This window comes from Agelaius tricolor, unplaced genomic scaffold, assembly GCF_023055355.1.
Source record: "Agelaius tricolor isolate 1412-34295 unplaced genomic scaffold, bAgeTri1.0.p SCAF_19, whole genome shotgun sequence".
NCBI classification, from domain to species: Eukaryota; Metazoa; Chordata; class Aves; order Passeriformes; family Icteridae; genus Agelaius; species Agelaius tricolor.
The window spans coordinates 15,299,780-15,316,595 of NW_027269279.1; the positions used below are offsets into that span (position 1 = coordinate 15,299,780).

Genomic DNA, 16,816 nt, shown 5'->3' on the forward strand with positions numbered 1-16,816 from the left:
GATCTATGTAATCCCCTCTCTCAAAGTGACCGGGATAGATTTCCAGGAGCTCCCTGGATTATCTGTCACTGCTTTACAGTGTCCAGTGCAAGGGAGGAGAGGAAACTTTGTTCAGACTTGGATGGTAGTTGCTGTGTGGCCAAGCTGGCTCTGCAGTACATCTGCTTTTCCTATCAATCTTTCACTTCACACTTCAGACACCTTCCTCTGCCTGCAGACTTACAAAGAGTCAGTGCTAGGCATTAAATGCAGCTTAGCCCAATTCAGCTGCTGTGTATGAGTTTCTTCTGGGCTAAAGTTGGGCCAGAACCAGTTTCAAAGCAGCTGAAAGAAGGTAAAGACCCTCAAGCTTACCTTTGCATGTTGGTGTCTGTGGCCAGAGACCTGTGCTGCTGTTCTGGACTTTGTAGCATGGAGTGTGAGATCCTGTTCTGTGCTGCTCTGGGACTCCAGGTTCAATTATCTTGTTACCTCATTAATAGCCCATCTGGAAATCTGCTTCCAGACAGTTCACTTCAGCTGGGGATATCTCTGCAAGTGGTGTACTGCTCTTATTTCTCACCAAGACCTGGAAAACAGCTCACTTAAAGCTTCCTGTCCCCTCAGTTTCCTGCAAGGCCAGAATATCTGACTCTCTTCCCTCAGCCCTCTGCCCCAGAACAAACATTTGGGTGGGTGAGTTTCACCCTTCTCTCCCTTTTCTGTGTCCTCCCATCTGCAGTGCTTGCACACTGCCTGTCATCCTCGTGCCTTGCACACCTCAAGACTCCTTGGCCCTGGCAGATAAGGCAGAGCTTTCTGAGTCACAAAGTCTTGGGGAGCTCTGTGTGGAACACAAGGGCTGGAAAAGCCTTCCCCATCCCAGCTGAATGTTCCAACCACTGTCCCATCCCTCCAGCTGTACCCCTGCCTCAGTCTGTCCTTGGAGGTGCCTTCCCACCCCTCCCTGTTAGAAGCTTTGCAAGGAATTGCAACTTGCTGACACCTTCATTTCCTGCCAAGACTGCAGCACTTGGGCTGGCTTGGCAGATGAGGGCAGGGAGAAAGAACAGCAAAACTTTGTCTTGTCCCCAGCTGTGTGCAGGACACCTGCTCAGCACAGAGTGTTCCAGCTCTCCTGCTGCACTTGAGCCGTGGAGCTCTCGTTGGGTCGGCGTTTGCAGCTTGGCTTTCAGTGCTGTGTCTGCCTGAGTTGGGTGTCTTGTTGCTTGTCTGGTTTTCCCCTGCTGCCTTGTGGAAAGAGAGAGGATTTTTCACTTCCTCTCCTGGGGTTACTTCTTTCTCAGGGTCATCTCAGCCTGGTGAATTCCAGCCATTCTCTTTTTGCTGCTGGTGCCTGGTTTTGCACATCCTCAAGTCCTGCCACTCTGCCTGGAGCTGGGGGCTGGCTAGATCACACAAATGCTTGAGCTCCTTTCCCTTCCTTGGCTAGCATAACACCATCAGACACTCCCCTCTGCATTCTTAGCTATCCCAACCTGCTCTGGCACTCCTTAGGCTGCCACATCTCGTGCTATGCACCTTCCAGCCCTGCACACCATTCCCATGTGCCTCCTTCAGGGCAGATCTGCTGTGCATGGAGGCAGCATTGGTGGGAGGCCAAGGCTTGGCCATTCCTCCAGGATGCCTGAAGTGCTCTCCTCCAGCTCAATGTCCCCATGCAGCCCCAGCTCCTCCAGCTGTCCTTGGTGTTTAAGGGTGTGAGTCACATCCTGCAGTCCCTAGGGAGGAGGCTGCTCCTCCAGGGCTGTATGTGGGCACTGGACAGTGAGAGCTCTTCAGGAGCCCTGGCTTCTCCCTGCCAGCAGCAGCTGACATGAGACTGAAGGCAGAGAGCTCCTCCTTTGCTGGTGATGGTGGTACCAGGTCCCAGCACATCTGGATCCCCTGGGAATGGTCATGGCCCCCAGGCTGCCAGAGCTCCAGGAGTGTTTGGACAATGCTCTCAGGCATGGGGTGGGATTGTTGAGGAGTCCTGGTGCAGGGCCAGGAGTTGGACTTAAGATCCTTATGGGTCCCTTCCAACTCAGGACATTCTGTGGATCTTAGTCAGCCCCCAGGCAGAGGAGCTCACACAGCAGAGGGAGGAGAAGGGCTGGTACTTCACCTTCAATCTTAGAAGAAAGTCTCCTGCAGCTTCCTCTGGGCACAGCTTTGAGGGATTTGTTTCCCTCAGGTACATGGTGAGCCTTCTCCTGGGCCAGCTGCTGGCCCTCACCTCAGACCAGAGCTGTCTGGAGCTCAGTATGTCTGATGGTATTTTCATTCCTGGATCTTCCTTGGAGCAAGGGAGTAGCTCAGAATTGACTTGATTTATAGGCTGGAGGAGTGGAGGAATTAATGAAGTGGCAAAGTCTTGTCCCTGAGTTTCCAAGGCTGAGAACCAAGGGAGGCTGGAAAATTCAAGCAGGAGCAAAGCTGGCTCGTGCCACATGGATCAATAAATCACTAGGAAAAGGAGTGTGGGGGTATCCCATCACAAAGAGGGGCTGCTGCACGTGGGACCAGCTGGGGTGAGTCTGCCTCCCTGGTTTCCTCAATGGCTGCAGCAGCTCCAGGGACCTCTGTCTCTTCTTCCTGCTGCGTGCCAAAGGGAAGAGTTTGGGGCTGATGCTAGGAAAAGTTGATCCTGCAACTTCCTAGATGCATTGAAACACATGGGCTAGTTCCCTTTTTTTTTTTTTTTTTCTCTCTTCAGAGCCAAAACTTACTTTGAAACTGGAGGGAAGGAAAGGGGGTTGGGTAGATCCCCACCCTTCCTGCCTGCTCTGCTGTGACACGAGAGCTGGGGCCCAAGGGTCAGCACTGCTCACTGGTGTGGAGGAATAAGGTTATGTGGAAGCATCCAGGCTGTCCTGGCAGCAGGAGGAGCTCCATGGGACAGCTTTGCTGTCCTGCACACTCTGTACATGCCTGCTGCCCAGGGTCTGGTGGAGAGTTTGAGGGAGGGTCTGCATCATGTAGCACAGAGCAGGATAAGCAGCTGACATCTTACTCAGCTTGGGGCTGGCGAGATCAAACCTGGTTTCATTTTGGAAGTGATATTTTGGGAGCAGTTACCCAGCATCAGTTCAAACCTGGTAATTATTGCAGCTGCGAGGGGCAGAAAACCAAAATCCAAACTCAGCATCTTGCTAAGGTGCTTAACTGTTAATTTCCATGAGTGAGATCCACCCTTCTCAAGACACTTCAATCTGTTCACATTGTTGCTTCCTCTCTAGATTAGATAGGTGGAAGCAGTGCTTTGTTAATTAGGGGAAAAATCCTGCTCCCTCCTGCCGAGTCAGAGGAACTCTTGGCAGTTTGCTCCCTTTTAGTGACTGAAGTCTCCCCTGTTCAGCCACGTGCCTGCAGGTGGGGCAGCTCCCTGCCCAGTGGCAGAAATTCCTCAAAAATAAGGCTGAGTGCTTCCAGGGTGGCTTTCTTCTTCTTTAATTGACCTCTTTCCTTTCTGGGGTGCAGTTTCCATTCTCACCTTGACTTCTTGGAGGCTCCTCATTTGCTTAGTGTTGGCCAAAGGCGTTTCAGGCTCGGCATGGTGAGCACATACGTGCTTTGCATTGGGCTGGAACGCTGCTGCCACTCATGTTCTCAGACTGGTTCACCCTCTCCCCACCTTTGGGCAACACTCCCCCTTCAGTATCACTCATTGGCTGCTCTCACCTGGCATGAGGATGACCCTGAGGAGAAGGATTTACTGCTTTGCCTGGAGAAATCCGATTTCACGCAGCACTCACAGCCAAGCAGCCCAGTTAGACCAGACAGTCTCGGAGATCACTCCGACTTAGCTAGGTTATCCTCCACCTATTTATAGCTCCCTTCCTCTCCCAACTCCACCCAGTGTGGGGTTTTACTGCAGGTTCTAAAGCAGGGCTCCAGCCTTTCCCCTCCCTGCAGAGCACAGCTGCCTGTTCTGGCTCCTGGAGACGGGCTGGGACAGCGGCAGGCATGTCTGCCTCCTCTTGGGATGAGCTAAAACTGGCATTTCCATGGGCAGCAGGAGGAAGCCAAGGGTTCTGCTTTACCAGCCTGAGGAAGTGATCTTGAACCAGGCTGTGGAACTGCTTTATGTGGCAGTTTAACCCAACTCAAGGGGCTAAAAGGCTACTGACGCCTGAGCATCCTTCCTCTGCTTGGCTCAGCCTGCATTGAGGGGCTGTTCTACCCATCTTGCCTTTACTTACCTATTTTATCATGATAGAACCTGAGGTTTTGAGGTAAGAGACAGTTTTTTCTTCTAGTAGGTGTCAGAGTTGCATCCCCTGTGCCTTTGCTCCTGGGATGGGGCAGAAGAGCCAGAGACACCACAGGTGTGGGATGACTGATGGCTCCAGATAGACTGAGCTGATGGTATTTGGAAGTGCTCTTCCCCTCACATCGTGTGGCTTTCATTTAGCCAGAAAATCAGATTTGTTACAAATTAACTGCTTGAATAGCAGGAAATGAGAGGGGATGTGCCAGGGATCCACTTTGGGTAGATGTGCAGAAATCAGTGAAACCTTGCAGTTGGGTAGTGGGGATGGGGGGGGGGGGGCTGATACACAGCAGGGAGGCAGCTGAATTAAAACAAGGAGGAGGTATGGACCTTTTTCAGATTTGTTTGGTTCATCCAGGCTTTGCAGGCTACAGAGACCATGACAGAGTAGTTAACATTCTTCAGTTAATGACCTTGTGCAGGCACATTCTGGTATTGAGCTTGTAACAAAATTGCACCTGTTCCTTGAGCTGCTCCTTTTGGGAGTCTATTAGCTATCAAGGCCTTTCTTGATCCCTTAGATCAATCCTGGGATTGAAAAGCTGTATTTTAGGACTCCTCATCTCAGCCTTTTTACGGCAAAACTAGTTTCTTTGCAAAGGTCTTTCTGTGGTTCATTCATCTCCTTAAATCCTGGTGAGTAATTGAATAAGCTCAGCTGTGCTAATTTTTCCATCTTCCTTGTTTCTTCTTTTTTGCTCTGTTAAATGTTACCTTGATCCATTGCTCCTGACATGCATCCAGATTGTCCTGCCTTTTCACTTGAAGGAGAGACGTGTGTGTGTTTCAACTTCTTTTAATACAGAGGACATGAAATGTTTCTGGAGTTTAATTGTGAGGATGCTTGAAGAATAAATTCTGAAAAGTAGGAAAGAGAGAGGGAGAAAAGGAGGAGCAAAGCCCCAGACCTGCTTCTGTGGGTAGGGGTGTGCTCAGGATCAGCTAAAACTTGCCTTGGGCTGAAAGTAAATAGTCACAGAAAATACTTGTGCAGATCCCCAGTCTGCCCAGTTCCAGTCCTACTGGGGTGTTAGTGGGAAACAGGAAAAGAGGAATATTTTATTTTACGTGTAAGCACACAAACCATCCAGTCCTTGTAGCTGAGTAACTTAGAACTGGTGTGCCAGTCAGAGCCCTGACTATCCTGGTGTGTGTGGTCCCCCAGGGCTGCTGGTTTGGGCTCCAGGTGGGCCTGGCTTGTCCCGTTTTCTGCTTCTTTCCTATGTGTGAAGGGCTTTGTGCTGGGTTCTGCTGTGCTTCCCTCCATCAGTCGGTGCTTCCCTGTGCCTGGGAGCTCCTGGTGCTTAACTTGGGGGGAGCCTTTTCTAGAGCCCCCACACTCCCCATCTCCAGCAGCAAAAGCTGGATTCAGTGACAGACACAGCCCTTCCCTTCCCAGTGAGCTCTGGGATGGGGACCCTGATCAGAGCATGCGTTGATAGGCTTTAAAACTGGAGGGTTGTTGCTGAAATCGTACCTTATCTTTCTCTCTTTTTCTTTCCTTTTTTTCCCCTTTCTCTGTGTTTGTTTGTTGTTTTGTTTTTTTCCAACTCTGATCAGAACCGACCCTCCTTTGTCCAGCGTGCTGGGATCTGTGCAGCAGCCCATGCCGCAGCGCCTCGCCCGTTCCACCCGAGCTGCCCATGCCACTGGCTCCGACCTAACCTAGGCTCAATCTCAGCGTGGCTGGGCAGGGGGGAGCCATGGGGAGCTCTGCCTCATCGCTGGCCGCAGAGACGGAGTCGGACCATGGCTTCAGTAGCTCGCCCTACCCGGGGCACCCGGCCGTGGGCTGGTATAGGAGCAGCCCCGGCGGCCCCGTGTGGGAAAGTGCCCTTATAACGCGGCAGCAGCAGCACTTCCAGCACCGGCTGCGCAGGTAAGGACGAGGGGAGGAGCCTGCTCACCTCTCCCTGCTCACTGCTCACCTCTCAGCTTCAGCCCCGCCGCTGCCTTTGCCACACCGGCTGCTTTGCATCCTACTGAGTGTTGGGTCCCTGCATTCAGAGGCTCAGTTCAGATCCTCGGGAAGCCAGAGCCAAATTCCCACCGATTTGAGTGATGTCAGACCCTGGCTTTACACAGGGGGGCTGATGTCTCCTGCAGAATGGACTGCAGGACTCATCCCAGCTCTTCCTCCCTCACCTAAATTGTCAAGGTGGCTGCCTGGGAGTGGGATCTCAGTTCCTTGTTTGCCATGTTCTCGTGGCTCCTTTTCTTTCTGGCCTCCCAACCACACTATAGTGTCACAGGTGGAGGATTGTGTCTCCGGGTTGGGTGGCACTAAGTTGCAAGAGTTTCTGAACTTGGAAGAGCCAGTGGAGCTGTTTTCCTGCAAAAGCAGTGAAACACTTTTGAGTAACAGATCCACAGGAATGAAACACACCAAAAAAGAGTTACTCTTAAAACCAGATTAGTGTTTCCAGCCCTCAATTCCTATCCCACCTTGATGAAATCAGCATCTCACATGTGTCTCTGAGCTGTTGCCTCTGCCCCTTCCACATCAGCCACTTGCAGTGAGGAGTTTCTCTTGTTTTGGGGGGCTAGTGTCCTGCATTCAGTCTCTGACAGTTTGAGAGATTTATCAAAAAGCATCCACCACCCCTCTGCCCAGGGGCTTGGCTATAGAGGCTGCCGTGTTTTGTGCTGGTAACGTTTGAACCTTTGCCTAATGCCTGCTTTGTGTGGACTCCAGCCTGGAGGGGTGTCCATACCTGCCTGAGTCTGTTTGGAGCTGCTGGTCATTGAGGAATAGCTGCTTGCTGAGTGTCCCTGAGCTGTCCTGGCTTTCCCCTGGAGGTGTTTGCTGTGATGTTGGTGCAGTATCTGTGGTGCAGTCCTTGTTTTCCTGCCTTCTGCTGCTTCAAGGCCCAGGATGTGCTTCCTGGGCTCTGGTGCATGACTCTAGAGCCTCCCAGCAATGTCAGGCTTTGCTCCTTTCTGGTGCTCTCTTGGGTCTTGTTGAGCTGGGAACAGTGTGAAACCAATAAGTTGTTGTCTTTACTCTCTAGCATAGACTTAAGTACCTTTAAAAAAGATATTTTGTGCAGTTCCCAAATTCTGTTGCTGTGTGTGCCAACCTGTGTTGCTGGTCCACAGCTCTGCTTGGTGATCTGTGCTGTGTGGGTTTGTTCCCTCTGGTTTAGAGGGATTCTGCAAATAGAGCTGGGTCCTTCCTGCAGGATTATCCCTTCTGCACTGCTGGTTACCCCTCTGTTACCTTGAGGAGCTGGGAAGGTGTCCCAGCTCACAGATAACTCCCTGCTTTGGCTGTGCACAGCCACAGCTGGAATTTAGGAGCTTCCAGTGTACACCTGGCCCTGGGCACTAAAAAAAGGCAGTGTCTCTGCAGCCTCATGTGTGGCAGCTGAGGCTGCTCATGGCTCCAAGTCTGTAGTTTGAGGAACTAAGTGATATCTTGGCATGTGGAAATACATTTCCTGAAGAACCAGCCTTGGTGGTGGAGCGGATGTTGGGGCAAGAACAGGAACTGCCGGTCTTGGCGCAGATAATGGCGATGTCCTGTGGGGACAGGAGTGGCTTTTGTGATAATTCCTTATTCCCCTGCTAAAGGGAGAGCAGAGCTCATCCCCACTCAGTGTGGTGTGGTTCCTGGAGACAGGAAGAGCAGGGGCTGTGATTCACTGAGCAGCGAGTTGCGTGGGAAGAACTCGCTGCAGGCAGTGGTGATGGAAGTGGGTTCAAAAGCCCTGCTGAGATCAGCCAGGCTGCCAGGCATCAAAGGGCCGCCCTCCCTGGGAGCTCCAGGGCCCAGCAGCAGTGGGGGATTGGTTTCCAGAGAGGAACAGATAAATATATTCCTTTAAAAAATTAAGTAAGTCAATAGAACAAGTCAGGGTAGGTATCCTGCCTGTGCATGTCCTCGTCCCTGGAGTCATGTCGTGTAGGAAGGAAGTGGAGTACTGGGGAGTCAATTTGAGGCTGGGCAGGAGTTCTGGGATAGACTTTCCTTTTCCTGCTGATTTTCTGTCCCTGCCTGCAGCCACCTTCAAAGCTGATAATGCTTTGGCTGCTGTGGAGCAGCACAGAGCCAAGCTGCTCTGAGCTGTCTCAGGGATGAACACAAACCTTCCTCGGCAGAAAAACAGGGACACAAATAGTGAGTGACTTTGGTCTGTACTTGATGGGGGAGCTGGGGGAGCCATCCCTTATGGTGGGATGGGAATAAGGGGAGAAATCAGTGCTGTTTGGCTTTCAAGATTTTAGAACCTGGGAGGAGGTTTTACTGTCTCCTGTTGCCTGAGTGAGGCTGATGGTGTGGAATTCCCTGTCTGCTGAAGAGAGGGAGACAAGAGGGAGTAGGAAAAGGGCCTTAGTGGTAGAAGCAGCAGACTTGTGACAACCAGATTGGAGTTCCTGGTCTTGTCTGGACAGGGCTGCACAGTCTCCTCTGTGTGTCAGTATTTAAACAGGAGCCTGTCCCTATCCCAGCATGCCAGGAGGACAAGTTATTGAAAGACTGGAGGTACCAGGTATTAGGTGCATGTTGGAGGGATCTGATTGCAGAAATCTCTGCTTAGGGCAAAGATGGGTTTGAATTCACCCCTGGTAGCTGTGTGCAGCCAGACAAATGGCTCAGCTACAAGTCCCCTTGGGCTCTGTCTTGCTCATGTGCTTGAAGGTGCTTGGCCTGGGCTGGTGTTGGGTGGGAGGGTTCAGCTGAGCCCAGGGATCCATCGTGGCCAAGCTCCCCATGTGCCAGACCCTTCCTGGAGCTGGGAGCAGGAAGGGGCAGTGCCACAGGCTTGGTGCTGGCAGCAGGGCATGGCTCCATTGCTGTGGCTGCCCCTGTGGGGTGTTTGGGAGCTGTGGGATCACAGTGGTTTCCAGGGGTGGTGGCACCTCTCCAAGGTGCATCCTTCCACATTGCAAGGGGTTAGGAGGGAATTTGGGCTCTGAACTGTTTCCTGATGAGATTTAGGGGAATGTTCCTGTTCACCTCTTCCTCACTTCCAGGATTTATGAAGATGGTCCTGTTGAGTACTGAGAACTTCTGGATTTTGCTCTTAGGAGAGGCTTTTGGGGAAAGGGTTGTAAGGTCTGTGCAGCTGACCTGAGTGTCTCTTCCCACTACTTGCTTTGGCTGAAGCTCTCTGAACTCCCTCCTCTTCCAAAGATATTCATTTCCTGGGCTTTCCTGCAGTGTTCTGCAAAGGATTTTTATTTTTCTATAAAAGCCTTCGCAGAATGAAATACCTCTGGGTCTCAATGACTATGGAGGGAGGAACACACTCTTATTATTCTTTTATTTTATTATTATGATATGCTAAAAATATGTAAATCTCCCTGCTTTTAAGGGAAGTGAGGGGACCTGCTTTGTTGTTGGCAGGTAGTGGGAGGGCACTTGCTGTGCCACCCCCTGCTCCCCAGAAGCCCCTCTCACTTCTGGGGAGAATCTCTGGGCAAGCCTGAGTGTCCTGTTTGTGAGCCCTTGGCTTAAATACATGAACAGCAGCAAGTCAGAACTGCTGGGCAGCATCACAGAGGCCTTTTCTGCAGGCTCTGAGTTGTTTTGAGGCTGGTGGAGATTTCAATAACTGAACTCTGGCATATGGAAGTGTGGCAGGGAGCTGTGTGGAGGAATGTGGCTCTGTGCTCCTCCTTCAGCCTCCTCCTGTGGCACTTCAGCTCTGAGTGCAGCATGAGCAGAAGTGTCTGGAGGACACCAGGACAGTGCTTAGTCTGGAGAAAAGAAGGCTCAGGGAGGATCTTCTGGCTCTCCACAGCTCTCTGACAGCAGGAGGGTGTAGCTGGGTGAGGGTCGGGCTCTGCTCCTGGGGAACAGGGACAGGACAAGAGGAAACAGCCTCAAGTTGTGCCAGAGGAGGTTCAGGTTGCATGCTGGGGAAAAAGTTCTTCACAGAAAAGGTGGTCAGGCATTGGAATGGGCTGCCCAGGGCAGTGGTGGAGTCACCATCACTGGAAGTGTTCAGAAAGCATGTGGCACTTGGGGACATGGGTCACTGGTGGTCTTGGCAGTGCTGGGGCAGTGGTTGGGCTCGATGTACTTGGAGGGCTTTTCCCAACTAAATGATTTTGTGTGTTTCTTGGTGGGGAAACCAGAGCCCAGAGAAAGGAGATTCTTGAAAAAAAAGCTCCTGGTAGAGCATCAGGTGACTGCAGGGAATCACCTGGTGATCACCTGCTTCTGTTTTCTGCCATCAGATCTCAGGCTGGGCATTGGCCCCGGGAGGTCTGGCAGCCTCAGCAGGACAGGAACCCCAACAGGGCTGGGGTGGGGCAGGCACAGATCCCTGGGCTTGGTCAGCAACCTCCCTGGATTTGGGTGTGCTCAGAGAGTTTATTTTGCACCTTTCAATAATCGCTGACCTCAACTGCATCAACCTCAACCTCAACCACCTGTTGAGGCTGGAAGGGATCTCCGGGGTCCAGCTGGTCCATCTCCCTTCCTAAGCCTCCATGCTAAAGCAGATGTGGCTGTGGAGCAGGTGGGGATCACCAGCACGTGCTCTGAGTGTGTGTGCACAGAAACAGGAGCCACTCATCCAAAGCAGAGGGCACTGCCGGCAGCTCTCATAGTCAGGACATGCCTGCTCAGCACAGGAGTGAAGCCTGTGCTCCCCAGGTGCTGCAGGGAGGCAGATCCATCCCTTTGTGGGCTGTGCTCCCTCTGGAAGTTGCTGTGGAGTTCAGCTGGGATTTGGTGCAGTAAAGATGCTGCAGGTTGTTGTGGACACCTGTTTGGTGGGAATGTTTGGCTTGTGACTGTTTGCTCCCCAGTTCTCACCAGAGCCTGTGGGATCTGGAGCAGTGTCTTGCTCAAGGAGGTGTTGCAGTGCCAAGGAGTTGGCAGCATGGAGTCTGTTTCATCTGCCTGAGGCTCCCAGCCCTGCCCATCCTCTCTCCCTGCCTGCTCCAGGGTCACAAAGCTATTAGTTGTTTAAATTAGGGCTATTTATAGCTCTGGAGCCACGAATATCTCAGAGGGTGGTGCAGAGCAGTGGCGACCAGAGTTCTCAATAGATCCCCAAACAAACCCTCCCTTTGCTTCCTGTGTGCCCTCCAACCTTCCTCATTTCCATGTCCCACAAGAGCCATCCTGCCTCAAAGGAGGTCAAATCCAGGGCAGAGGCAGCTGGAGAATGTCCTCATCTTACATGGTAGGCTTGGCCAAAGCTGAGCAGAAATGCCTGACCCTCCTGCCTGGGTGTTGCTGCCACAGCATGGAGAGCACAGCTTTGACAGAGCCAGCCTGGAGAAGGGAAAACCCAGCACCTTTACCTGGTTTGGGGATGCTCCTGTCTGCAGGAGCTGAGCACTTTTGCTCCAGGACCATGGGTTCAGGTCCTTCTCCAAGTGCAGGTGTTGGGGAGTTTTGCTTTGGATGTTGAGGGTGGGGAGGGGGAGGAATTGGCAGTTTGTGGGTTTTTTTGGTTTTTAAAAATTTTTAAGAGTAAGTGGAGCCAGAGCAAGGATTTTTTTTTTCCCCAGAGTAACCCTTCTGCATTGCTTCTTTGGCTGCATAGAGAGGAATGTGGTCTCGTGTCTCATGGCAAATCCCTTGTCCCCCTGAGAGGTGTCACACATGTAGCCTGGAGTTGTGAAATGGTCTCAATCCTCTGGCAGGAGCTGGTGGATGGATTTGATGATAGTGGGAAGCTTGGGAACCTGGCTGAGCTGCTGCAGGGAAGGAGGAAATGTAGGAAGGTGTGTGTTTGGGGGGTTATTTCTTCTCTTGGCATCAGGCTGAAAGCTGCAAACACATCCTGCTAACAGTGTGCAGCATCTGTCCTGGGGGGACATGGGCCTGCAGTGACCTCGTGGTGTGGGCTTGTGAGAGGAGGGGTGAAGGCAGGAATATCCTCCTGCTCTCTGGGTGGGCAGGGAGCTCCCTTCCCTCTCTGCACCCAGCACTCCCTGGGATCACTCCAAGCCCATTGCTCCCCTCTCAGAATTACCAGGTGCTGGTTGCTGTGAAAGGCACGTGCTGGATTTCTCCAACCAGTAACTTAATCCAGTTTGACACTGGTGGCTCTGGGCTGGAATCTGACTAAGATGAGTCACAAACAGCTGGGAGGGTGCTCAGAGCTGCACCCACCTCCCTGCAGCCTCTTCCCCTGTGATCCCCAGCCCATGTCCCTGAAAGGCCCCTTGATGCCAGTGCAGCCAGAGCCTGGTGCTGAGCATGGAGGGGAGGCTGTGCTGAGGGAACCTCTGCAGGCCTTTGTTCTCTGGGATGGAACAGCCCTCAGCACGGGGCTGCTGCTGAGAGAAGGGCACAAAGAGGAAAGGGAGCCCTGCTTGGGTGCTGTTTGCATTTGCCAAGCTGTGCTGCATCTCTCTGTTCCTGCCTGGGCACCCACAACCCACCCACAGGTGCCTGTTCCTTTTCAGCCACTCTCTTCAAACAAACTGCCCTGGGCTTTTCTTTGACTTGGGCACCTTCCTGTGCTTCTCACCCTGCCAGCATTGCCACTCTGCCTGGCAGGGCCCGAGGATGCCAGGCAGCAGCCCTTGCCAGCTCACAGCACCGCGGGCATCGCTGGGCCCTGCAAGGGGCAGGTGCTCCAGGTCACCCTGAGGAGCTGTGGGGAGCTGGTCCCAGGAGAAGGGAGCTGCTCCTGCCTTACAGATGGCATTTCTGAGGCTGCAGCAGGACATCCACACCAGAAGGAAGCTGGAAGTGGAGTGTGAAGGCAGCCTGGAGCCCTTCTGGATGGCAGCAGGAGAGCTGGGGCTGCCGTGTGGGGGTGAGGAGAGTTTGGGCTGCAGGTGCTCACAGGCTGCCAAGGCAGCAGCTTGCAGGGGGCTGGGGGGGCCTTGCTGCCCTTGCCCAGAGCTGTGCAGAGCTCAGGTTCCAGCCCTGCTGCTCCCAGTGCTCCCTGTGCATCCCACACTGGGGCTTGTGCTTACCCAGAGCTGGGCTCTGGCATTTGGACCGTGGCAGGTTACAGCAAAAGGGGATTTTGGGAGGCTGGATCTTGCCAGCTTTTGGTGGGAGAGGACAGTGTCTGCACTCCTTGGTCTTCAGCAGCATTCCCCAGCTGTGGGGTAGGGAGAAGGCAGACACAAGCAGGATCTTTTGTCTTCCTTAAAATCTGATTTAAATCTCCCTGCCTTGGAAAAGTGAAGCTATAGATAAGTAGATGGATAGATGTGTGTGTATATACCTGTATTTTTCCCCTGCTTCCTTGGGACACCAAGGAGAGGCCACCTTTCATTCAGAGCCCTGGTGTTGGTTGGCCCATGCCCCTTGCAGCTGGGACATTCCATCACTGCCATGCCACCAGGTGGACCTTCCCTGCCCAGGAGCTGAGGCTTCTCCTGCTGCCTTACCCACAGCTGCTGTGTCTGTCTGTGGGGAGGAACAAACAGTGAAACATTTGCTGTATTTGGAGTATGGAAAGAGTGTTGTTCTGCAGGAGCTTCAGGCTGCAGCCTGTGGCAAGAATGGAGTGACCATTGCTGCTGTCTTGCCCAGCAGCCCCTGTGGCACGTGCAGGGACTGGCATTGAGCACTTCACACTCAGCCCAGTGAATCTCCAGCAAGGCTTCCCCTCAGGACCTGTTGTCCCTGGGTTGTGTTCTCCTGCAGTAAATGTGTCTTGTGGGCACTGCAGTGCTTGCTCAGGGACTGCTGCTGGTGGCAGTGCTGGGGAGGGCACAGCAGCTGACAGGGAGGGCCCTGTGTCTGGTGCAGCATTTCAGTCTCCAGGGCACGTGTGCTCCTTGCTCCTCTGTCCCATGCAGGTCAGCAGTGATGTCCTTCAGGGTGTCCTTGAGGAGTCTGTGTGCTGAGCTTACCTGGGGCTGCCTGTGAGCGTGTGTGTGACTTGATAAGGTTCAGGAGCTTTAAACAACAGCAGGAGCTGCTCTCCTTGGTAGAAAACTGAGTGTTGTGCTGCAGGGGAGGGACACTGAGCTGTTGGAGCAGCCCTAGCCTGGCCTTCCTGGGGTTGCTGTGCTGGCAGGATGCCTCCCTCTGGCACATGGACTCGGAAGGGTTAATGGCACATGCTCCAGCCAGGAGCATCCTCCTGGTTCCAGCTGTCACAGTACTGAGTTAAGTGTGTGTCATCTTTACAAGGCAGTAAACAGTGCTGCAGTCTGAATTACCCAGCCTGGAGGCCTCCAGGGTACCCTATAACTTGGAGGGGTTTCCCTGGTAATTCCAGCCTGTGCCTGCTCCTGGAGCCAGCCAGGCTCAGCTGCTGCCTCAGTTAAGGTGGCAATAGATCCAGAGCTTGGGGTATGACCAGAGGGAGCAGCTTGGGGTGCTGGGTGGTTGTGTGTCTGCCCCAGCATAGCACTGTTCTGCTCTACTCCTGGCCCTTCCATAAAACCCATCAAATCCTCCTCTCTGTGTCCAAGAGGCTGGAGAAACCAACCAGCCCCCATTTTGAAAGGGCACAGTGATGCCAAACTGAATCTGAGGCCAAGTGTGGATTCCTGTGTTGACCCTGTGTTTGATGGGGCTGTGGTGGGCTTCTGGTGTGGCCCTGTGTCCTCCTGGAGCCTGGAGGTGTTTGCTGATGGATCCTGATCTGTGACTGGCAGCTGCCTGGGATAGCCTCGAGGCACTGCTGACTTGGTGCTGATGGGGCAGGAGGTGCATGGAAGGGTTTTGTGCTGAGGGAGCCCCTGTCACTGCCCACACAGGATGCTGTGCCAGAGGATACAGGCCAGGCTCCCCTCTGCACACCCTGAGCTATTTCACCTGCACACTGGCACTGAATGTTGCCCAGGACTGTCCTAGAAGCTGACAGTGCCAGGAAATGAAAATGCCAAGTGGGCTGTGCATGATGAAGCATTCCCAGCCAAACCACAGGAAGGGCAGTGTGTTTTATCCCATTGATATTCTAGGGAACTGTGGCTAACTGTCCCCATGAGAAAGAGGAGTGGCCTTTATAGGTGAGGAGCACACCCACAAACAGATCCATTGCTGTGGGTGGGACTCAGCCTGTGCCCAGGATCCCATCCTCTCCCATCTCCTTGCAAGAGGGAGCTGCACTCAGTTGCTGGCTAGGGCACCTCAAGGAGGTATTTCAGCAGGGCTTGAGAGCTCCCCAGTGCCTGGGGGGCCAGTTTGGATCCATAGTTTGACCTCTCAGTAAACTGAAACCCCCAGCCCTAGGATGGTTACTGGAATGAGCAATGAGCCTGGCCTGGCTCTTTCTGCAGGGATGCCCAGGGGCTGAAAGGCCAAAGTCTCCTTGGCTGTAATTCTGAAATTCCTCCATGGTTTTGGCAGTTTAGGACAGAGGGCTGGCTCAGGGCATGGGGATGAAGGGGTGATGTCAAAGGAAAGCTGTTCTGTTGAAGTTCACTAGAGAGGTTTTGCTTTTGATTTTTGAAGACTGCGTGTCACCCAGTTGTGCAGAGCAGAGTCAGGATTCCCTGGGAGCTGCAGGGCACTCTGACCTTTCCTTGGCTTCTCAGGGGAGGGGGCAATGGGGGCCTGGTGGGGGAAGCCCATGGCTCTCTGCACATGCAGGGATATCAGTCCGTGCCCTGGCAGCCTTTTCCTCCAGATCTAGTGTGCAGAGCTGGCAAATTCCTGGAGGTGCAGGGGATATTTTAGCTCACCTCTGACCTCAGCAGGTAGGAATGGTGTTTAACCAGTGCCAGAATGAGAAGGCAGTGGGTGACATTTGGGATGGGGGTGTCCCTTCTCCTATCCTTGGTGGCTGCAGTGTGGAAGTCATGTGAGCAGCCACCAGCCTGCAGATGTCCTGTCCCTTTTGTGCCATTCTCTGCCAGGTGTATTTATTGAGCCTGACAGTTCAGGTGCTGTGGAGATGGATGGATTTCTATTAACTGATTTCTATTAACTGTGTGTGCCCTGCTGCAAAGCCAGCCCAGGCATTAGCATTGCAGGGTCTGAAGGCTGGAGCACAGCAGCTGGAAATGCAGAGTGATTGCTTCAATGGAGATGTGAGAGATGGAGCAAACAGCTTTGGAGCTGTGGTGTTCCTCCTGACCAATTTCCCCTCCCCTCTCTTTCATTCCCTCTTTCTCTTCCCCCACCACTCTTCCAATTCTATTTTAACAGCACTACAAATTGCAGCATAAATCTTTAGCTGAGCAGCAATTTGGCTTGGCAGCCACCAGTAAATCTCTCTTGCAGCCTCCCCATGTGAGGGAAGTTGCCCTGGGAGTAAGGGGACATAGGTGAGTCCTGACTTTACAGTCTCATCAGGTTTTCCTGGCTCTTTCCAGCTATGGGCTCAGAGCCTTAGTCCCACATCTCTCTAGTCCTTGGAAACAGGAAAATTCTTCTCCCACCCCAGCCTTCAGTTCAAGGATCAGGTGTGTTGGGAAATGGTGTGAAACAGCCTCAAACATGGAATAGGAGGGGTACCAGCATAGCTTCCAAATGCTCTTGTTCAGGTGTGTGATCCTAAAGTTGTTCCCTGTTCTTGAAGACAGTACAAGGTGTGTATGTGTGTGTGTGTGTGTGTGATGCTCTTCATGTCAGCAAATGCACCTGTCCTTCCCAAGTACCCTGCACACACAGGTGCCTTTGTTACCTGATGCAGAATATGTGTATCCTCCATGGGCTGTGGTAGGAGTGATGGA

General features: G+C 52.9%; 1 protein-coding gene across 5 annotated transcripts in view; it reads left to right on the plus strand.

Annotated features, from left to right (window-relative positions):
- Window positions 1-16,816, plus strand: part of CAPN15 (calpain 15) — a 56,655-nt gene that overhangs the window by 10,036 nt on the left and 29,803 nt on the right. For 4 of the 5 annotated variants that reach the window (XM_071444544.1, XM_071444543.1, XM_071444545.1 and 1 more), the window contains one exon: window positions 5,816-6,134. The exons of the other annotated variant lie outside the window; for it this stretch is intronic. In XM_071444544.1, coding sequence (XP_071300645.1) covers window positions 5,959-6,134 — 176 coding nt within the window. In that variant the 5' untranslated portion in view covers window positions 5,816-5,958. The remainder of the gene's footprint in view (window positions 1-5,815; window positions 6,135-16,816) is intronic. 5 annotated transcript variants of the gene reach the window in all.